General features: G+C 43.7%; 1 protein-coding gene across 4 annotated transcripts; it reads left to right on the top strand.

Moving 5' to 3' along the window:
* Positions 1 to 1,881: 1,881 nt before the first annotated feature.
* Positions 1,882 to 18,681, top strand: LOC142858011 (zinc finger protein 669-like). 4 transcript variants are annotated; one of them, XM_075987315.1, is made up of 4 exons: positions 1,882 to 2,015; positions 6,193 to 6,319; positions 6,752 to 6,812; positions 8,155 to 10,713. In XM_075987315.1, the coding sequence occupies exons 1-4, from the start codon at positions 2,013 to 2,015 to the stop codon at positions 9,377 to 9,379; spliced, it is 1,416 nt and encodes a 471-aa protein (XP_075843430.1). In that variant the 5' UTR covers positions 1,882 to 2,012; the 3' UTR covers positions 9,380 to 10,713. The 4 variants fall into 4 exon arrangements, with proteins under 4 accessions (XP_075843430.1, XP_075843432.1, XP_075843431.1 ...); XM_075987317.1 differs by having other exon boundaries at positions 1,908 to 2,015; positions 7,720 to 10,441; XM_075987316.1 differs by lacking the exon at positions 8,155 to 10,713 and adding an exon at positions 18,462 to 18,681 and having other exon boundaries at positions 1,911 to 2,015.
* The last annotated feature ends 4,557 nt before the right edge of the window (positions 18,682 to 23,238 follow it).

Genomic DNA, 23,238 nt, shown 5'->3' with positions numbered 1-23,238 from the left:
CCAGGTTCTTTCATTTCACTGTTTCAAGGATCTGATATCTTTCTTTATAAAGTCCATATTTTTAAAACACCCTAATAATTTTGTTTCCCTTATGGCATATATTGTTTATTTCATTTTTTAATATTTGACATGAATTATTTATTTATTTTGTTCTCTAGGCCCTGCTAATCTCAAGCACATCATGCAACAATAGCTGACATTGAAATCCAGATCCTGCTGCTTATGCTTCCTGAGTCCAGAGGGTTCTCAACCTTCCTGATGCTGTGACCCTTTAATACAGCTCCTCATGCTGTGGTGACCCCCAACCATACAATTATTGGCACTTCATAACTTCAATTTTGCTACTTTGTTTTCCAATGGTCTTTGAGTGTCATGACCCATTTCAACATGAGATACATTTAGCGCTCACGAGTTACAGATAAGCAGTAGGTACTAGGCACTTTTCTTCCCTAGCTGTGGGTGGTCCCTGGCCATATCTGAGAACTCTGAGAGTTGGAGAGATACAGTTGGTCTGCTATGTAGCTGGAACCACAGTAAGAAAAATAAGATGCCTCAGATCTCAAATTATTCATTAGATAAGGTTTTGTATACTGAACCAGTGAGATGAGAAAATTAAGAAGATGGCAGACGTGGCCTCTGGGAGAAGAGGACAGGAATGTCTACCCTGGGGGACAGGAGGGGGAAAAAACCAACATTGTCTTGCTCCAAATCAGCAACTATTTTTTGCCTTTTGTCTATGCTGCTATGTCTTTCTGCAGAATTGATTAAAAATGGCTTCAGTTCTGTTGTAATAGGAGCGGAGGGGCTGCGTCCCCAGCACCCCGGCCACCTGCTAGCTTATGCCCCAAAATAATTACACGGACACTGTATTCTTTTAAAACACTGCTTGGCCCATTAGCTCTAGCCCTTACTGGATAATTCTGATATCCAGATCAACCCATCTCTAATAAACTGTGTAGCACCGGTCTTACCAGGAAAGATTCAGCATGTCTGACCTGGCGGCTTGCTTCATTGCCTGCGGCTGCCCGGGAGAGGGGAGCATGGCCTCTGCTCCAGAGAGCAGAGCTGTCGAGTCTGAGCTCACTTCCTCTTCCTCCCAGCATTCTGTTCTGTTTACTCCACCCACCTATGTTCTAACCTATAAGATGGGCCAAAGCAGTTTCTTTATTAGCCAATGACCTTCCTCCATCACAGTTCTCTCTCCATTCCCTTGGAATTTGTTATCATCTTATTTCTGACTGTGAAGGTGAGCACAGAAGACCAAGCTGGCCTGGATTATAAGAGTCATAAAGCCACAGCACGTCTGCTTCCTAACTACCCAAGGAAAGAGCTGCAGAAGGTTCTGATTTTTTCTGCCTGTGCAGAGTTTGTAGCTGGCCAGATCTTACTCTGGAGACAAACCAGGCTGACCTAGAACTCACAGAGATCCACCTGTCTATGCCTCCTGAATGAGTGATGGGGTTAAGGGGACTTGCACCACCAAGTCCCACTTGACAGTCCACGTTTTAACAAAATCTTTGGCTTGCCTGATCCAGGCCCATGGAGTGCGTCAGATTCAAGATCCAATACAAGTTCTAGGCCCGAGGCAAGAAACTACTGCACTGGACATCAAATTGGTAAGTGGACAGTGGACACTAGCCTCCCAGGATGAATCACCATGGACTGAAGTACCCCGCACGACCCCGGCAGTTTTGGCTTTTATGTAAATCTCTCCCAAACTATGCTAGGTCTCCTAGGACAGAAAGCAGAGTTGGAAGGATGTGCCTCAGTCAGTGGGGCTCCTGTTGTGGGATCCCTTCTTTCACTCAGCGTGTCATTGGCTGCGCGGCCCTAGCCAATCAGGGCCTCCAGGTGGGCTGTCCAATCAGGAGCGCCGGGGGCGGCGGGGCGGGCTCCTTCCGGCAGTCCGGCTGTGCGTTCCGCTGGGCAGCCCTGGGAGGCGCGGCGGGCTCGCGGCTCTTCGCTGTGAGCACCGCCACCCCGTGCTGTGCGGCCAGCTTGGCAGCCACGCCATGGTGAGCGCGGGGCCGCGGTCTCCAGACGGGGAGGACTGAGCCACAGGAGCCTGTGTGCTGGGTCCTCCCCGCGCTGGGGGGGGGGGGGGGGGGGGGACCGGCGACCTGGAAAGTTCAGCTTCAAGCGAAGATTAGAGTTCAAAAGCAAAGTCGCTAGTACCGGGCAGGTGACGGGAGGGCTGCATGCTGGGGAACCGAGGACGCCAGTCTGGGCGGGTCGCTGAACCCTTGCGGACGTCTGCGGATACCTTTTCCTTCTCCCGCGCACGCTCTTTTGCGCGCGGACTGTGACAGCTTGCATCTAACGCCCCAATTTTGGCGCTGCTTGCGGCCAGCGGCTGTTCCGGGAGAAGGGCCGCACTGGACCGCCCCAGGATCGGATAGGGAGGAGAAACTTGGAGCGGCACTCAAGGGTTGGCAGAGTGGAGGATCCCTATGGCTGCCCCAGCGCCCTACTGTGCGGTGCGGTGCGGTGCGGTGTGTGTGTGTGTGTGTGTTCGCGCGCAGTGAGACAGGTGTGAAGTCACAGAACAACTTTATGGAATGATTGCTCTCGTTCCGCAGTTCGCGGACCGACCTTAGGTTGTCTGGCTTGGGTTGCAAGGACTCCTAGCAGCTGAGCTATATCACAGAGCCTAGTACAGTTTAATTTTTCTTTTCTATTAAAGAAAAAATCTGCTTCCTCCCCAGTCTGGGGATTGAATGCAACAGCTTATGCATAACATGCTGGGTGAGTTCTCTATTACTCCTTAGGCCCACTGCAGCCTTATCCTACCTTGATGATAATTGCTTTGAAATTAGTTTTTGTTGAAGACCAGCTTCCACAAAACTCGTACATTCCAGGGTAGGAGCGTGAGAATTCAAACAAACAAACACAAAAAGAAATAACAGACAGAAACACAGAACAGCATGGGGGGGGGGCATTCTGTGAATACTGAATCTGCCTGGTTTATTTTCCACATGCTTATATACTTCACTCCAAAAGGGAAGAGGGGGAGGCAACAGGCTTCATTGCCATGATATAGGAATAGACTTGAATTCCCCAACCTTTGGTCCAGGTGGAGCAGACCCACCTCTATACCCAGAATACTAATTAACCACACCCTAGGTCAGAATCGCTTATTTGTGGACACACCTGTTGTCACCAGCTTTAAGAGAGCAAAAAATAAGCTCAAACTCTCTGACCTCCAGTCAAGGTGGAACAACTCTGTCAACCTTCACAAGCTGTGAACTGTAAACCGTGAATCTCTGCTTTGCTCTTTCCCAAGGCTGTTCCAGTATTCTAACTTCTTTGGAATTCTAGGAATTTTCAAAGCAATTTTCAACTTTGGGGTCCCTTTGGTGTGTGATCCAGAGTGTTACCATCTTATCTCACTGCTGGGTTGGTGACCTTGACTAGGAGAATGATTTTTCTTTTACTTAAACTTAGATTCTTGCTGAGCTTGTTGGTACTTGCCTTTCATCCCAGCATTCCAGTGATTGAAGCAACTGGCTCTCTGAGTTCTAGGTCAGCCATGTGTATATAGTGAGTATCAGGCAAGTCAGGACTACACAGTGAGAACCTGTCTCAAAAGAAATAAAACAGAATACTTAGATTCTTCACCTATCAGGATCCACCAGTGGGTGGGGGCTCCCTTTGCCAAGCCTTAAGACCTGGAGATTAATCTTTGGAAGCCGCGTGGTCAAAGAGAATTAGAAAATCACGGTATTTCTTTGACCGCTTGTTCCTTCACCTCCATCCATGCACAATGGCAAATGCATGCCCACATATGCACACATAGAAAAATGTTTTAAAAATCAGATTTTAGTTAGGCGGTGGTGGTGCACACCTTTAATCTCAGCACTCAGGGAGGCAGAGACAGACAGATCTCTGAATTTGAGGATAGCTTTGTCTACAGAGCAAGTTCCAGGACAGCCCAGACTACACAGAGAAACCCTGTCTCAAAAGACCAAAATAAAAGTAGAAGAAAACAAACCATTCCCTTTGTGGAAATCAAATAAAATATTTGTGTTTACTTGTTTTATTTTCAAGATGAACTTGAACTCGCTATCTCCCTCAGGAACTTGCTTTCTGGAGTTGAAGTGTCTGCTACCACATCTGGCTTATACAGGGCCTTAAGAGTTCTTGTTCTCTTAAGGAAATGTGGCTTCTCAGAGTCTCACTATGTAGCTCTTGGCAGCCTGGAATTCACCATGTAGACCAGGCAGACCTCAAATTCACAGATCTGCCTGTTTCTGCTTCCCTAAGGCAGGGGTTAAAAGCTGGACCACCAAGTCCAGCCTAGACACCTTTCATCCATAAATTTTTCATTTTATTTATGCTTATTACCTAAGTGGATAATTTGTATTGATCTCAATGTGAGGAGTCATTTTCTTGACTTTTCTTTTGCTATTTTATTATTATCAAGGAAGTGAACCTATTTCTATACCAATAGTTTTTCATCCCCAGACATTATTGCTCCTTTGTAAAGCTTGTGTTCATTTTATTATTTATTTGTGTATGTGCTCAAGGAGGCAAAGGGTGGTATCATGTGTATATGTATGTTATTATGTGCATGTGTCTGTGTGTCTGTATATGTGGCCTCAAGGAGACCAGAGAGGTGTTAGCATCCTAAAAGTTAAGCTCCAGGCAGTTGTGAGCTACCTGATGTGGGTGCTGGAAATTGAACTCAGGTCCTTTGCGAGAAGAATGTGAGCCGTTTCTCTAGCAAGTTCTTTTATGTTGCATATATTCTGGATTTCTCTGTCAGATTTGCAGGTCTCACTTTCCCTAGTTTGAATGTTTGGAATTATTCATTCCTCTATGACTTTTCACCTTAAAATATATCTCTTTGTGTAAGTTGACATTTTTCTCATGAAGGGACAACACTCAAAAAATAAACTTAGAAGGCTCAGGAATCTCCTAAAACAAGATTCACAGTACTTTATGAACACATCCACAATAACATAAACACTAGCAAATGCTAAAGAAAATTTCCCTGGTACAGGAAACCCACCGGAGACAGCTTTCGGGCACCCTTAGCCATGCAGAGTTGAGCTTTCATTCACTCCTGTAAGTAACAGAATAAGCTCATTGATACAGCAGGTGTGGGTAGTTTCATGTCATTGTTGCCCCATCTGGAATAAGGAGACATTTGTTAACATTTCATGAAAAGTCATATGAGGTCTGAGGATCGAGTTTATCCCAGCTGCGAGTCATGGGGAATGGGGAGTAGAAGACCCGTCAGGGCCCTCATCGTGCAGACTGTCAACTGAACAGGCATAGACGGGACAGAGTTCCTGTTCATCTGAAGGTTACAGGTGTCAACTTCTAAGCTGTGGCCTCCCACTTAGAAAAGCCGATTTCCATCATGAAGGGGAATCCCACTTTCACTTTTGAGCCACTGAGTTATGCATGCATAGTCAGGCTAGAGGTGACCCAGAGGTGAGGATCACCAAGACACTGGCTATGGGTTGAGCATATGGAGAAATCTGGAAAAATGAAGGTCTGACTAGCAATGATAATTTTTGAGATCAGGAGTCCATACCTGGTATACTGTAGAATTCATGTCATTCTGTTGAGATGTATTTTCTTTTTCTTTCTTTTTTTTTTTTTTTTGTTTTTCAAGACAGGGTTTCTCGAGATGTAAATTTAAGAGTGCAATTGAACTGTGCCACAAAATAGAGTGATTTATTTATCATTTGTATTCTTGCCTTCTCTGCCAAGATATTAAGGTCACTTACGCCATCCAGTTTTAACATTGAGGCTGGAGAAATGGCTCAGAGGATAAAAGAACTGAATGTTCTTGCAGAGCATCTGCTGGGTGTCATGCCCAGCATCCACATGGTGACTCAGAACTGTCCCTTATTCCAGTTCCAGAGGATCTAATGCCTCTTTCAACTTCTGTGGCCCTCTAAACACACACATGGTGTACAAACATACACTCAGGCATGCTAGTGTTAACACTGTTCCCGACATCAGGTGGGAGGCTCTGAGACGGGAAGTGGAAATGCAGTGTAGCCAGAGGACCGGGCAGAGCTGCAGCTCATCCTGGGCCCTGGCCCACGGGGAGGAGTGCTGCAGGGCGGCTCCTTCCTCATCCCTCACTGCTTGCATTACAACTTCCATCTCATGGAAGAGTGTGGATCCCACAGTGTCGAGTGAACCTTTTGTCAATCAAGTGTGTGCAATGTTTAGGCCTCAGTGAGTGTTGAGGACGTGGCTGTGCACTTCACCCAGGAAGAGTGGGCTTTGCTGGATCCTTCCCAGAAGAGTCTGTACAGAGATGTGATGCTGGAGACCTGCAGGAACCTCGCCGCCGTAGGTGAGGATAACATCTTACCTTCACTCTGTAAACTAGGGAGCAAGTGTCTATTGGTGTCGATGCTCTTCTGGGATTTGGACTATTGAAAAGCAGATTATGTTCAATATATCAGACAGGGTTTCCATGTAAGAAACTAACTTTTGGGGGCTGGAGAAATAGCTCAGTGGTTAAGAGCATTGCCTGTTCTTCCAGAGGTCCTGAGTTCAACTCCCAGCAGCCACATGGTGGCTCACAACCATCTGTAATGAGGTCTGGTGCCCTCTTCTGGCCTGCAGGCATACAAGCAGACAGAATATTGCATACTAAATAAATAAATATTTTTTTTAAAAAAAGAGTAAATGGTGTTGGTTGGGAAATTAAGACTTTAAAAAAAAGAAACTAACTTTTTAGTAATTTCTAATTTATCCTAAATCTTCTGATACTTCCTTTTAGGATACAAATGGAAAGACCAGAACATTGACGACCATCATAAAAATCCTGGGAGAACTCTAAGGTAATGTGTGTGCAGAGGGTCTCTTTTAAAGGGATGAAAATTGACTGAAAGGGGACAGGCTTTCTCTGCCCTAGATCTCCTCCTAGCTGCTAGTATGTTACTCAATTTTTCTGGCTCTGGTTTGGCATGGTGTGGATGGTCTGCCCATCCTCTTCATAACGAATTTGCTTTCTTACGCCTGGAGATCTTGAGCAGTTCTGTGAATTGCTGCTTATAGGACACAAAGTCCCATGTCTCTGATGAGGTCCCACATGAGCTTGGTGTGTTTGGAGCCAGCTGGACCTCAGCTTGCTCATGTCTTTAATCACTTTGTGACCCAGGCCACTGAGTCCTGAGTAGCTTGGGTTCAGGAACCCTGGCTAGGGGTGGCAAAGGGACAAAGAAAGAACAGACACACATACAATGAAGCTAAAATCAGATGGGATTCTCTCTCTCTCTTTCTCGGATTGGGGTGGGGGAGTTGGTGTGTGTGTGTGTGTGTTTGTTTTTCGAGACAGGCTTTCTCTGTATCTCTGCCTGTTCTGGAACTCGCTTTGTAAACCAGGCTGGCCTCATCTCTGCCACCCTGAGTGTGGGGATTAAAGGTTGTGCCGCCGCCATCCTGGAACCTTGGGGTCTTTATTACAGCACGGGAGAGTTGGCCAGACTGGGGAGGAGATCTCTGTAAGTGAACAGTCTCAGGCTGTCCATCTGGAAGGAGGAAGCTGCAGTTGCTAGTCCTTACACACGCTGTTCATAAACACTCAGACTCTCAGAGAAACCTTTACCATCCTTCTTAAGTGTGGGCCATATGAATGACTTGGCCAGTTTACTGTGGGCCAATTAGTCCTGGAGTCCTGGCCACGCCCATGTCAAAAACACATTTACTCAGGATTCACTCACTCAGGGCTTCCTCCACTCCCTACAGATGGCTACAGAGTTTGAAGAATTCTGTTGTTCTTCGGTGGTGACCATGACAAGAAGTCTTTAAAGGATGTGCTACAAAAATTTGCAAATAAGCAAACTAAACAAATAGACACAATGTGAATTTTTTTCATTTTAATATTTTTATCAAAACTACAGTTTATAGGTACTAAAATGTTAGTGTGCTGACTAGTGTTAATTTCACTTGGAAACATTACAGGAACTTGAACTAATGGGTACCACTGTTTTGATCAAAGCTCTGTGAGAGTTGGTGTGTACAACATCGATCTGTTTAGTCTCTGTGGCCACTCATATCTGGCAAAAGGCATAACCCTTGTCTGATCTGTAGAGCTATGTATAACCCAGACCTGATAAGCAGCCAGTAAAACAACTCTTGCTAAATTGTCTTTTGTTGGTGTAGCTTGTGTTTTCTTTACAGAAGTTACATGTTACAGACATTCTGTGAGAATGAAGGTGGTGACCAAGATAGAGAAGAATTGACTTGGAAACTGAATCTCAGTATGAGCATGAGAAGTTCCCCTGGACTAATACCATGTGAAAACAGCGTATGGGGAAAGACAGCCTGGAATCATTCACCCGCTAGTAGACACGCCACATCTCACACTCAGTATAATCCACATGAGCGTGAGAGACATGTGACCAAGCAATGTAACTCCGACTCTCTAATAAGCTTCCAAAGGTGTATGAGAACTCACACTGTGGATGGGCCGTGTAAGTGTGAGATATGTTTAAAATATTTTGGTTTTCCAAATACACAGGATCAGGAAACTGATAGTGGAAAAAGTCCATGTCAATACAAGGAATATGGAAAGACCTCTGTTAATATTAGTTCATCATGTACACATGGAGGAACTCATGCTGTAGGGAAATGTTATGAGTGTCATCAATGTGGTAAAGCTCTGAGCTCTTACAGTTCACTTAGGAGACATGAAAGAATTCATACTGAGAAGAAACCCTATAAATGCAAACAGTGTGGGAAAGCCTTTAGATACCACAGTTACCTTCACTTACATGAAAGAATTCACACTGGTGAGAGACCCTATGAATGTAAACAGTGTGGGAAAGCTTTTATATTTCCTGGTGCCTTGCAGGTACATGAAAAAATTCATACTGGAGAAAAACATCATGAATGTAAACAATGTGGTAAAGCCTTTAGACGTCATAGTGATCTTCAAGTACATGAAAAAATTCATACTGGAGAAAAACCTTATGTATGCAAACAATGTGGTAGAGCTTTCAGACTTAACAGTCATCGGCAAAGACATGAACAAACTCATACTGAAGACAGACCCTTTATATGCAAGCAGTGTGGCCGATCTTTTGAACATTACAATAATCTTGAGTTACATGAAAAAATTCATACAGGAGACAGACCCTTTGTATGTATAGAATGTGGCAAAGCTTTTGGATGTTACAGTAATCTACAATTACATGAAAAAATTCATACTGGAGACAGACCCTTTGTATGTAAAGAATGTGGTAAAGCCTTTATATGCCATGGCCATCTTCAGAGGCATGAAACAACCCATACTGGAGAAAAACCCTATGGATGTAAACAGTGTGGGAAAGCCTTCAGTCGTAACAGTCATCTTCAGAGGCATCAAAGAACTCACAAGCAGATGTCTACATGCCCCAGAAAGTAATGACCCCACCAAAGTCCAACTAGGCAAACAGATAGTTGTGTTGGGATGACTTCTGGGAACATGGACAACTTATGGACAGCTGTATCTTCATCATGCTACTCCAGCCGAGTCCTCAAAGGAGCTGTGCTCCTTTGTGCAGAGCTTGCAGGCAGCTTAGCTGACCAGGGAGAAGCCTCCTCTCAGCAGGTGCTTACTGCTTTTGTAACCTTGGAGAAAGGCCTTGTCCATCTATTTTAAGGCTTTGTCTTCTGCAATTTGTTACTTGTTTACTTACCAAGTCTCCAGCCTCCCTCTTTCTTTCTTTCTTTTTTTCTTTCTTTCTTTCTTCCTTTCTTTCTTTCTTTTTCTTTTTTTCTGAGACGAAGTTTCTCTGTGTAGCTCTGACTGTCCTAGATCTCTCTCTGTAAACAAGGCTGGTCTCAAACTCAGAGAAATCCATCTACCTCTGCCTCCCAAGTGCTGGGATTAAAGCTGTGCCCAGCTACAGCATTCCTTGTATAGGCAGTGTTTCAATTTAGAGGAAATTGTTAGCAGTCTTTCTGGCTCTTTCATTGTTTTTTATGTTTTTGAACCTTGGTAGAGTGGTATACACAGCCATCAATGTCTAAGCACTGCACTCCTGTGCCACAGCAACCCTCACTTAGCAGCTTCACCAGTGGCTGTGGGCCCTTCAGCACTAAGGTCTTGCATCTAATTCTGGCATGGAATCAGAAGCAGTGATAGTAACCTTTATGGTTTGTGGTACCTCAGGGGCCTCCTTGGGCAACAAATTACAACAGGGATCCCACGGCTGGCATCATAGCATCTGTCAAGGACTAATCTGTCTTCAAGCTCACCAGCTCTTTTCCATCTGATATATTCAGCTGTTGATGTTTTATATTACATTTTAAATTTTATCAAGAGAACATTTTAATGTAAGTCTTCTGTTTATTTTTGTTTCAATTTTATATTAATCTGATAGATTAACTGAATTATTGTTTGTGAAATTCTGAATGTTCCTCAAGTTCCTTAAAACATCAATTATAATGTCTCAGTCAACGAGTCTTCGCGTGTTAGTTGCTTTTTGATTGGCCACCGGCACTTTATTTTGTTGATCCCGTGAGCTTCTGGTTGTTTTGCTCAGAGCAGCTGCAAGCATAACAAGTTGTTTACAGGAAATTCAGAGTCTGGGTCCACAGTCCCCAACACTTCCCAAGCACTATGATTAAAGATCTGTATCACCATGACTGGCTGTTTTCTAATCTTTTAATTAAAAAGAAAATGGAAAAACAAGCCATCAAGTAAGAATACCAAAATAGCCAGTTGTAGATACAATTTTGGGAGGTAAAGAATATTAAAGAGAAAATGCTTTTAGAAAAAAAGAGGTATGAAGGTGGAGTCTGCATGGTAGAAACTGTAGTACAACTGTTTTCCTGGATAGGATTCACAACTAGTTCTATCAACTAGCTACAACTCAACAATAGGACTAGAACCTCAACTGAGGAATTTCCTAAGTCAGAATGACATCTGGGAATGTAGACTGTTCATTGATGTAGGAAGGCCCATCCCACTGTGGGCAGCACTATTCCCTACACAGATATTCCTGGATGCTGGTGCAGCATTAGCCTGCCTTCCTACCAGCAAGCAGCATCCTCTGGGGTTCTTGTTGCCCTTCATTGGCTGTAAAGTGGGTTCTTTGGCAAGAGGTACTGCTGTGTAGAATAGCAAAACTTGAAGGCCTTGAATTCTCTCAATGATGGACTAGTATATAAATTGTAAACCAAATAACCACCACACACACAGAGTTCCTTTTAAGATGTTTTATCCCAGCAACAGATATGAAAAGCACCTTTCCCAGTGTGGTATGAATGGTTTTGCACCTTGTGGTTTCTGTCTTCATGAGATGGATTATAGGATATGCAACCACAATAAAGCTCCCTTAAGTATCACTGGGAGGAATACCAGGGTGGTCATCTTCTACTTGGTATTTGGTGGCAGGCCTTCCTGCAGTATAGGCTTCCCCTCAACATGGATTATAGAATCAAGTTGCATCAGGGCAACTTGATATAAGCTACAGTCATTTGGGAAGACAGACCCTCAGTGGAAAAATACACCCCATAAGATAAGAAAGCCTATAGGGCATTTTCTTAATTAGCAATTGATGTGGGAGGGCCCAGCCCATTGTATGTGGGGTCACTCCTGGCCTGGTGGTTCTGGATGCTATAAGAAAGCAAACTGAGCAAGCCATGGGGAGCAGTGAGCAGCACCCCTCCATGGCCTCTGCATCAGTTCCTGCCTGGTTTGAGTTCATGTCCTGACTTTCATGATGAATTCTGATAAAAAGAAAAGAAAAAGCCCTTCCTGATGGAGGAAGGTCATTGGTTAAATAAAAAGAAACTGCTTGGTCCTCATTGGTTAGAAGATAGGTGGGAGGAGTAAACAGAACAGAACGCTGGGAGGAAGAGGAAGTGAGCTCAGACTCCACAGCTCTCTCTCCGGAGCAGACGCCTCAGAGAGACGCCATGCCCCAGCTCCTACCCAGGATGGACTTAGGCTAGAATCTTCCCGATAAGACCAGTGCTCACAGATTATTAGAGATGGGTTGATCGGGATATCAGAATTAGCCAGTAAGGGCTAGAGCTAATGGGCCAAGCAGTGATTAAAAGAATACAGTGTCCGTGTAATTATTTTGGGGGCATAAGCTAGCCGAGCAGGCGGCTGGGGTGTTGGGGACGCAGCCCCATCGCCGCCCTTATTACTACACCTTCCTTTCCCAGTTTAACTCCCCTTTAATCACAGCTTCGTCGGGTCCAGTGAATACTTGGTCTCTCAGGAGTTTAACTTAGAGACTTATGCCTGAGAGACACAGTGCTCACTGGACCTGATGAAGCTGTGATTACAGAGGAGTTAAAAGATTGATGCAGCAAGGACCTCAGGGAAGGTATAGGTTCTAGTGTTTATCTGAAGCCCATGGTCAGACAAGACCTTTATGATGTGGAAGGCTGGGCAGTCTTAATGATAAACACCAGCATGGAGGTGGTGGTAGTGAAATGCAAGAGCAGGCAGCAGGAGAGGTCAACATGAAGGAGCTGTGGGCATGACTCCAAGGTTGATGTGACAAGGCTGGGTCAAGAGAGTTCCTGGTGAAACACAGGAAGCCCAGTGATGCTCAAGTGAGCTTGAGGAAGACTTTAAAGCAACGGCTCAGAAAAGGAACAAAACACTACAAACGAAAAAGATAGAGCTTTGACCTAGGTGTGAGCAGTTATTCCCCAGAGTACACGACATAAAGTGTGCTCAGGTGGATGTGGTTCACCCAGCCCAGGGCTGCTGAAAGACACTGGGCACAGTTCTAGCCTGCAGCCTGCCAAAATCGGGGAGTCTAGTCCCGTGGCAGGCTTAGCAGGCTGGGATGAAGCAACACAAACCCTGCCCTGTGCAGACTGTCAGGGATGTGGAGACACCTTCTACATTATGAGAAGACCATGACATTCTGGGGCTGGAATGTCCTTGTTCAGAGGAAAATGTTCACTTAGGTTCCTATGCTTCGTACTTGTTCTTCATATGGGAGCAGACACGGAGGGGAAGCCAAGCTGGATGATCAGTGGTACCAAGGGCAGAGTTTAGGTGTCTGTGCCTACTCTGGGTTTGTGTCCTGTCTGTGTTCCCTGCTGTGGACAATGTGGCCAGTTGTATCATAATGCTTCAATGATAGCCTAGAGCCATTAAACTGAGCCAAATGGGCCCTCCTCCCTTAAGTGCTTGTGGGTCTTTGTCACAGAAATGAGTGAAGAGAGAGAAAAACTATTCTTTGCACATTTGCAAATGCCTATCACCTTTTCTCACTTATTTTTTTGATTTATTATTTTTGTTAAAATTTACATTTTACATTCCAACTGAAGGAGCCAGCCATGATATACTAAATATCAATACCTGGCTATAGAAAGAACCATAAACTGAGATTACCCTAGCACCACCCTAAAACAGACCAAAGGAAATGCCTAACATTCCAGCCGTGTAGGTAGGATCACCTGCCAGCACATACTCACCAGAACACCCCTAGACAAATGCCAGCCAATCAGGGGTCCTAAACCCCAGAAACCCCTCACCCCCACCTTTACTATTAAAAACCCAATTCTAACTGAGGCTCTCCATTCATTCCAATACGTTGGACATGCAGGAAGACTGAGTTTGCAAACTTGCATAAAATAAAGGCTCTTTGCTTTTACATACAGGACTCAATCTCCTTATTGGCTTTTTGTTCATGGATTTGGGCATAACACCAACCACAGTTCTTTCTCCCACTTTTCCTCCCTCTCTCTTGCCCCCTCCCAAGCCCACGTCCCATCCAATCCTCCCAACAGGTAAGAGCTCCCATGGGGAATCAACAAAGTCTGGTACATTAAGTTGGGGCAGGACTAAGCCGCTCCCCTTGGCATTAAGGCTGGGCATGGCATCTCATCCATCATAGGGAATAGGCTCCAACAAGCTAGCTCATGCACCAGGTGTAGATCCTGGTCCTACTGCCATGGACCCTCAGATAGTTCAAGCCTCACCACTGTCTCCCACATAACAGAGGGCCTTGCTCAGTCCCATGGAGGTTCCACAACTGTTGGTCTAAAGTTGATGAGTTTTCACGAGCTTGCTTCAGCTGTCTCAGTAGATTTCTCCATCATGATCTTGACCTCCCTTATTCATATGATCCCTCCTCCTTCTATTCAGCTGCATTCCCAGAGTTTGAGCTGGTGTGTGGTTGTAGATCTCTTCATTTGTTCTGTCCGTTACTGGATGAAGGCTCTCGTATGACAGTTAGGGCATTCACCAATCTGATTACAGGGGAAGGCCAGTTCTGCAACCTCTCCACTACTGCTAGGAGTCTTAACTACAGTCATCCTTGTGGATTCCTGGGAATTTCCCTAGTGGATGTCTCTATCAAGGTATCTCTTTCTCCCTCCCATCATCCCATTCCCTCATGTTCTCATCCACCTTCCTCTCCCTTTACCAACTAACCCTCCTAGCCCCCAGTTTACCCAGGAGATCTTATCTGATTCCCCTTCCCAGGGCTATCCGTGTGTCCTCCTTGTTTCCCCCTTCTCTGGAGTAATACTGGAGGAGCAGGAACATCGGTTAAATAAGGCTCACTCCAACCCATTTTGGGGAACATCAGCAGCCACAATACCATCAGGTCCAGCATTTCTCTGTTCCACACACTGGACCACGTGCCCAGATAGCCATAGAACTTCATTTTCTTCCTGTGAAAAAACACAAACATGCCCTCGACTCCATATTAAAAAGAGGACAAGGGACTTTCGATAATCCAGCACAAGGATCCTTCCATTTCACCTGAGCAAAAGTTGCTTGAGTGCAATTCATGATAAAATCTATCTGTGACAGACTGTTCCTGGGCATCCACATTCAAAATACTTCAATTTAAAGGGGGCATAGTTTAATGCATTACGTGGTGACTGAGGCTAGAACTGCCCCCTTTTCTAATTTTAAGTTGTATCTTGAGACTGCCATGGAGAGGTAAGGTGGCCATGATTTCGCTCCATCTCTCTAATCTCTCAGCATTTTCTCCAATATCTGACTCCAGGCTTATATTATTAAGACCTATTAGAACTCATGGTACACTGGAACTATGGATTGTAGCCTGGTTATCCTTTGCTTTACATCTAATATCCATTTGTGAGTGAGTACATTCTGTTTGTCTTTCTGAGTATGAGTTGCCTTACTCAGGGTGCTTTCTTCTAGTTGCCTGCAAATTTCATGATGTCATTGTTTTTTACAGCTGAGTAATACTCCATTGTGTAAAGGTACCACATTTTCTTTATCCTTTCTTCAGTTGAGTGGCATCTAAGTTGTTTCCAGGTTCAGGCTGTTAGAACATTGTTGAGTGTTAGGGGCTGTGGACCCCCAGACCCTGAATTTCCTGTAAACAACTTGCTATGCTTGCAGCTGCTCTGAGCAAAACAACTTGTTTTTCTGTGTTTGCAGCTGCACTGAGCATGAGACTCTCCGGAGTTCCTGATGGCAGGGGAGTGGTTTCTAGTGGGCGTGGCTATCAGTTAAGGATCCCAATATAAGCCGCCCTCGAACACAATATAGGGCATTCTTGGTTCAAGGAGGACCCGTGTCCCCATGTCTCTGTGTATGTATATGTTTCAATCTCCAGCCCCTTGGCCAGACACTACAGGACCATAGTACACATGGTACTGCAAACCATACTGTAGCATGTAGCGCGAAGAACAGGGCATAGCATTACAGTTGAGCAAGTGTCCTTGTTGTATGACTGAGCATCCTTTGGGTATTTGACCAAAAGTGGTATTGCTGGGTCTTGAGGTAGACTGATGCCCAATTTTCTGAGAAACCACTATACTGATTTCCAAAGTGGCTGTACAAGTTTGCACTCCCACCAGCAGTGGAGGAGTGTTCCCCTTACTCCACATCCTCTCCAACATAAGTCATCCGTGTTTTTTGTCTTAGTCATTCTGGGTTTTTTGTTTGTTTGTTTGTTTGTTTTTCAATAAAGGGTTTCTCTGTAGCTTTGGAGCCTGTTCTGGAACTAGCTCTTGTAGACCAGGTTAGCCTTGAACTCACAGAGATGTGCCTGCCTCTGCCTCCCAAGTGCTGGGATTAAAGGTGTATGCCACCACCACCTGGCCAGTGTTAGTCATTCTGACAGGTGTAAGATGGTATCTCAGAGTTTTATTGATTTGCATTTCCCTGAGACTAAGGATGTTGAGCAATTTCCTTAAATGTCTTTAATGTTTAGCTTTGTACCCCACTTTTAACTGGATTATTTGGTATTTTGATGTCTAGTTTCTTGAGTTTTTTATATATTTTGAAGATCAGCCCTCTGTCAGATGTGGAATTTGTGAAACTCTTTTCCCATTCTGAAGGCTGTCGTTTTGTCTTGTGTCCTTTGCCTTACAGAAGCTCTCAGGGTCTGTGCTACTGCTTTTATATTTAGGAAGTGGTCTTCATTGCCAATAAGTTCAAGGTTACTTCCCATTTTCTCTTCTATCAGGTTCAGTGTAACTGGATTTATGTTGAGTTCTTGATCCACTTGGACTTTAGATTTGTACATGGTAATAGATATGGATCTATTTGCATTATTCTACATGTTGACATCCAGTTATGCCATCAACGTTTGTTGAAGGTACTTTGTTTTTTCCATTGTATAATTTTGGCTTCTTTATCAAAAATCAGATGTTCATAGGTGTATGGATTAATATCAGAATCTTCCATTAGTCCACATGTCTGTTTTTTTTCCTCTCTCTCTCTTTTTTTTTTGCCAATACCAAGCTGTTTTTATTACTATATGTTTATAGTAGAGTTTGAAATAAGGAATGGTGATGCCTCCAGAAGTTCTTTTATTGTACAAGATTGTTTTAGCTATTCTGTATTTCTTTTGGTTTTCCATGTGAAGTTGAGTATTGTTCTTTCAAGGTCTGTGAAATGTTGAAATTTGGTTGGGATTGCATTGAAGTTATAGATTGTTTTTGATAAGACTGACATTTTTACTGTGTTGATCCCTCCTATCCAGGAGCATGGTAGATCTTTCCATTTTCTGGTATCTTCTTCAATTTCTTTCTTTAGTGACTTAAAGTTCTTGTCATTCAGGTCTTTCACTTATTTGATTAGCATTACCCCAAGATATTTTGCTATTTGTGGTTATTTTAAGGGTGTTGTTTCTCTGATTTCTTTCTCAGTTCATTTATCATTTGTATATAGAAAAGCTATTGATTTATTTTGAGTCAATCTTGTATCCTGTCACATTACTGAATTGCTATATGAATTCCTACAGTCAGTAGCCTTTTAGTTACCAGCCCACTTGGATGTGGCCTCTTATACTATATATGCCAATGTAAAGTGCAGGTCGTGCCTCTGGACAATAAAAAGAAATCCCACACTAGCTCAGAATTGAGTATGATAAAGGGTTATTTGTTTAGGGATAGACTCATAGATTACAGTCCTCTGCACGAACAGGTAACAGGAACCAAATCATACCTCCGGAGGAGAGGACAGACCCACGGCATGAATGTATTTATCAGCTTAGGAGTTCCGTAGTAGAATTCTTGGAGTCACTTAGATATACTATCATACCATCTGCAGCCAGCAATAGTTTGACTCTTCCTTTCCAATTGGTATCCTGTATGCAGAGGCCGCTCGTTCATTCCCAGCCATCCATATTTGAAATAGTCACACAGAAACTGTATTAATTAAATCACAGTTTGGCCTATTATCTCTAGCTTCTTATTGGCTAGCTCTTACATCTTAAATTAACACATTTCCATTATTTTCTATTTTACCATGAGGCTTTGTTTTGTTCCTGATTTTAGTGGAATTGCTTTGAGTTTCTCTCCATTTAATTTGATGTTGGCTGTTGGATTGCTGTAAATTGTTTTCATTATATTTAGGTATGTTCCTTGTATCCCTGATCTCTCCAAGAGCTTTATCATGAAGGGCTGTTGGATTTTGTTGAAGGGTTTTTCAGCATCTAATGAGATGATCATGTAGTTTTTTTTTCTTTCAGTTTGTTTATATGGTGGATTGCATTGACAGATTTCCATATGTTGAACCATCCCTGTGTCTGTGGAATGAAATCTACTTGGTCATGGTTATTTTCTTGGATTCAGTTTACCAGAATTTTATTGAGTATTTTTGCATCAATGGTCATGTGGGAGATTGGTCTGTAGTTCTCTTTCTTGGTTGCATCTCTCTGATTTAGGTATCAGGGTAACTATAGCCTCGTAAAAGAAGTTTGAAAATGTTCCTTCTGTTTCTATTGTGTGTCTTACCAATTTTCTAATCATGTTCCTTCCAACTCCCCAACTAGCAAGCCCAACACGCACTGCTCAGCAGCAGCCTCATCTAGGTCAGCCTTGCTAAGTGGGGTCCATATTACTGAGCTCAACCACAACATTACTCCCTGCCACCATGGTCCATTTGTTCATGGGGCCTTTGGGCTATAACAGAGACCAATACTGACATCAATATATGATCATACAAGTGGCCATTAGTCCTAATAAAAATATAAGATGAGGCACACTAGCCAAATTTCTACCCACTGTAAAAGTGTCCCTTCGTTATTGTCCTTCAGGGTTGTCCCCCAGAAAGCAGGTGGAATGCTGCCACTGTCAGTTTCTGGGTGACACTTTAGGAGACAGAGCCTTCTGCAAGTAGCTCTTGATCTCCTCTTCCTCCATGAGCTGGAACTGTCTTCATTGGGAAACCAAAGAAACTGGAGTCTGAAGGACCAGACAGCCATTGCAGAAGATGGAATGACTGGAATAAGATTGAGCAGAGTTTACTAAGACTGTTAAGCTACTGCTTTCTTACGTGGCTAGTCTCAAAATCACGAGAAACTTAATCCAACTCCCGTTTCTGCCCTGTTCTCTTCTGTGGTAGCCGGCAGCACTGCTTCTAGTATTCTTTCCATGTCCTGGAGTCCTGGAAGGGACAGCTTCTGAACTATTCAGTAAGCTTTTGAAATAGGAAGGAGCTGCATGGACAGAGGCTCCCCAGTGTAAGACTGGAGCACTCCCTGGCTGTGGTCAGGTATTTTCAGGTGGGATCTACCCTCTGCAGCTCAGGGCACTGAAGGAGGCTCCCTGTCTCCTTCCGCTTAACAAATAGCAATGTGGCACACGGCTTTAGTCTCAGCATTCAGGGGGCAAGACAGGGATAGGAGAGATTTTTTTTCAATTCAGGATTTCTAGAGGAAATTTATGAAAATCCCCTGAAGGGGACCCATTCTGTCCCAGTAACCATTTTGGTAGGGATGGAAATGTGCTTCCTTCTACTATTACAAATAGTCCCCCCCAGAAGATAATTTCCCAAGAACCTCATCTTTGGGAAAGGGAAAAGGCTGTATCAGCAGAGAAGGCCTTGTCCCTGGGAAAGATGTTTCAGACAGTTCTACTTGTAACAAGCTCCCTGACCTTAGCACACCTGACTTCCTGATGAAAAAACACCACTCAGGCCAAAAACCTCAGCACATAGACAGTACCACCTGCCATAACAAAACAAAAGCCTAATCCACTGAAGTCTAGAGTTCTAGGAAAGTCTCTAAATGACTAACCTTATTTTTTGGCTTCTGTAGTTCTGCTTCTGTCTGACTGTTCCTGTTAACTAAAGTATGTCAGCTCAGGATATGTTTTTGTGCTTAAAAGCTCACCCGGATAAAGGCCTAGGCACTAGGATGCTGAACACCCAGTGGGGTCACCGGCCAGCTAATAAAAACTTTTTGTTGGCTTAAACTTGTGTCTAAGCAGCCTTTTATGGTGGACACCCCTCAACAGAGGCTCAGAAGAACACGCTGTAGGAAGACTGCAACTGAGGCAACTGGGGGTGATTAGTGGGTGGCACCATCCTTGACAGGGACTGTGTGGTGTGCATACATTTTGCCCTCTATTTAAAACTAAAGTTCTTGTGGGGACCCAGAAAAAGGACTTGGAGAGGGCCACTGGGTGTCTCTGCTTCGCCTCTTGAAGTGGACCCTGCCATTCATAGGGGAAAAAACATTTTCTCCATGTTCACTAGAGACAATGAGCCAGCTTCAGGTAAAAGATAAATCAATGCTGTCCCTGAGTGCAGTGGAGTGGGCTGAATCCAGCTCTGGTTATAAACCTGCAGAGCTGCCAACTAAAGAAAGAGAGGGAGTTTCTTACTTTCAGCATTTCCTCTACGGAGTCAGTGCTTTAGGGTAATATATGGATGTACTGTGAGGGATCAGTAACTTGAGGTCCCTAAGGTTGGGATGAGTAGATCAGGGGTAAGATCATAACTCAAATCCTCCTTGAGGTCCGTAGTCAGGCTGTGCTTGCTGTAGAGCAAGGTAGAAATGGACCAACATCAGCCTTTTGTTTCTAATACCTGAAGCAGCTGGAACCAGGGCTTGAGTGAGGCTTGGCTAGATCCCTCCTGTGCTGCCATACCTGGCTGGTTTAGAGTTCCTGCATCCTTTTTCTTTTGCAAACTGGGTAGTTATGGCTGGCCTGAAGCTCATTTTATGTACCATGCTGGTCTCAAACTCTCAGAGATTACCTCCTTTTGCCTCCCCAGTGCTGACATTAGTGGCCTGTACCATTACACGGCTCATTTCCTTTTCCTGACAAGGGCTTATTTAGCCCAACTGGCCTCAACACACTGTTAGAAAATGGAACTGTTCCTTAACAGGACAGTAATTGATTACTTGATGTCCTTGTGCTGTGACCTGGAGGCTCTTAACTATGGCACCTGGCTCTTCTATGCTCTTTGTCAAGTACACTATTGAAAAGAATCTGTGTGACGCTTCCCACCAGCTTCCCAAAACTTACAAAAGCCCAATATGTTTTGAGCTATGGATTCCCAGCACTGACAGCTTCTTCACTCTGTGTCTGAGCATTGCAATCTGGCCTTTCAAACCGACTGCTGTCCTTTAGGGGCAGGCCTGTGGTTTTTTTAATTTATTTATTATGTATATACTGTTCTGGGCACAGATCCTGATTATCGATCAGTGTGAGCCATTGTGTCGTTGCTGGGAATTGAACTCAGGACCTCCAGAATAGCAGTCAGTTCTCTCAACCTCTGAGCCATCTCTCCCGCCCTAGGCCTGTGTTTTAACAATGGAGTACCTTAGCAAAAATTCTCCATCCCTGGAGAGAATTGGCCCACACATCCTGCTCCTCGTCAAGATACAGTGAGCTGAAGTTCTACCCGTCAGTGATGGAGACTTGCACTCATCCTGTTAGGTGCCCTCAGGAGGCATATTGTGAGCTCCTCTAGGTCCTTGGCAATTCTGTAAACAAAGCAGCTGTTAAGAGGCTGTCAGGTTTCTTGTGTAGAGAGCACTGTGTGCACAGTGCATGGAGGTCAGACTCTCAGGCTTCCCAGTGATTTATAAGGAGGGTCTTGTGCACAGTTCAAATCAAGTATGTTCCCAAACTGGTAAACTATTTTCTATGCATGCTTGCCTCACTTGTGTAGCACACCATGAATTTGAATAAAATCTATTTTCTTTTTTATATAAAATATATTTTTTACTGTTCTTGAAGTATTTATATTTATCCTTAGGGATATTTCTTTAAACCATGTGACTTAAACTCTGTAGTTTAATCTCTAGTTATTTGCGGTTGATCCCATTTCTTATTTGACTAAGATCTTAGACCAAACTTTAGTGTGTATACTACTCTTTTATATCTGTGATGCAGAAGGAGACTTATCTTGGTGATTATTCCATGTGATTTTAGGAAGAATGTGTGTATCTTGACTCATTTGAAGTACAGATCTAAAGTAAATGCAGGTAAATGATCATGTCTTTGATTTAAACTATACTCTATTTCATTATTCACTGATTGACAGGAATTCTGTTGGTTTTCTGACTATTTTGATCTTTTTAATTCCCCCCCCACACACACCTCATTTTATGAGACAGGATCTTATACTGTACTACAGCAGTTGTACCACAACTCAGTGTACCCCAGGCTGGTCTTAAGCTTGAGTCCGTGATCTAATGTATCCCATCTGTATGCTATGAATATGTTTTATCACTATTGGTTATTAAAGAAGCTGTTTCGGCCAATGGCTTAGAGTAAAGCCAGGCGGGAAATCCAAACAGATATATAGAGATGCCATGTAGCTGCCAAAGGAGTAACATGCTGGCACTGGTAAGCCACAACCTCGTGGCAATACACATATTAATAGAAATGGGTTAATTTAAGATGTAAGAGTTAGCTAAAAATATGCCTAAGCTACTGACCAAAAAGTATTGTAATTAATATAATTTCTGTGTCATTATTTGGGTCTAGGCGGCCAGTAAACAAATGAGCTGTCTCCATTTACAATGATTTTGCCTCAACATCCTGAATGCTGGCATCACAAGTGTGAGCCTATTGTCTATCTACAGAAAATATTTGAATGAGACAGGGTATGTTCAAATAGGGAGTCATGAAACCTAGGCTCCTGAACTCCCCTTGTTCCTCAAATGTCCTTGAACTTCCAATCCTCCTGACTTCATTTTCCAAATGTTGGTATTACAGGAGTTTGATGTAGGAGGTCCTTCTTTTTATGTGTTGCTTTCATTGGTTAATCAATAAAGAAACTGCTTGGCCTGATAGGGCAGAACTTAGGTAGGCAGAGAAGATAGAACTGAATTCTGGGAGGAAGAAAGCAGAGTAAGAGAGAGCTGCCTTGGAGATGCCAGGTCAGACATGCTAAATCTTTCCTGGTAAGCCACGACCTCATGGTTATATACTGATTAATAGAAATGGGTTAAATAAAGATGTGAGAGTTAGCTAATAGGAGGCTAGAGCTGATGGCCAAGTAGTGTTTTAATTAATACAATTTTTGTGTGGTTATTTCGGGTGTAAGCTAGCCAGGCAGCCGGGACAAAAAGCAGGCCCTCTCCTCCTCCTGTTACAGGAGTTCACTGCCATGATGACTCTATTTCCTTAAGGCTAGATTTTTCTCCCCTCTAGTAGTGAGGATCCAATCCAGTACTTTTCACTTGCTGGCAAGTACTCTACCACTAAGCCTTTCTCTCCAAGCCACACACTGTTTTCCTCATAATTATATTTGTGTGTTGTGTTTGGAGCCACCTTATTGGGGTCTGAATGGTGGACTGGACTGACCTGAAGATAAAGGCCACCAAAATACTAGTTGTGGATTGGTTACATTGAGATGTCTTCTGGGGAAGTGAAGACCTGTCCACCCATGATTCAGAAATCTACATCTGGTATACTGTTTGAACTTCATGCAATTTTCTGTTGAGATATAAATTGGAAAGCTTGTTCTTCCTAAGGGTGTCTACTGCAGGGCAGCATTAATCTTTAGTAATCACTACATACAGGCCATCTAACTGTCTACAGTGGGTACTTGCTAAAAGCACTGGTCATTCT

The sequence above is a fragment of the Microtus pennsylvanicus genome, chromosome 9, assembly GCF_037038515.1.
Source record: "Microtus pennsylvanicus isolate mMicPen1 chromosome 9, mMicPen1.hap1, whole genome shotgun sequence".
Taxonomy (NCBI): Eukaryota; Metazoa; Chordata; class Mammalia; order Rodentia; family Cricetidae; genus Microtus; species Microtus pennsylvanicus.
The sequence above is the reverse complement of the archived record's forward strand: the minus strand, read 5'-3'. Positions and strand labels throughout refer to the sequence as shown.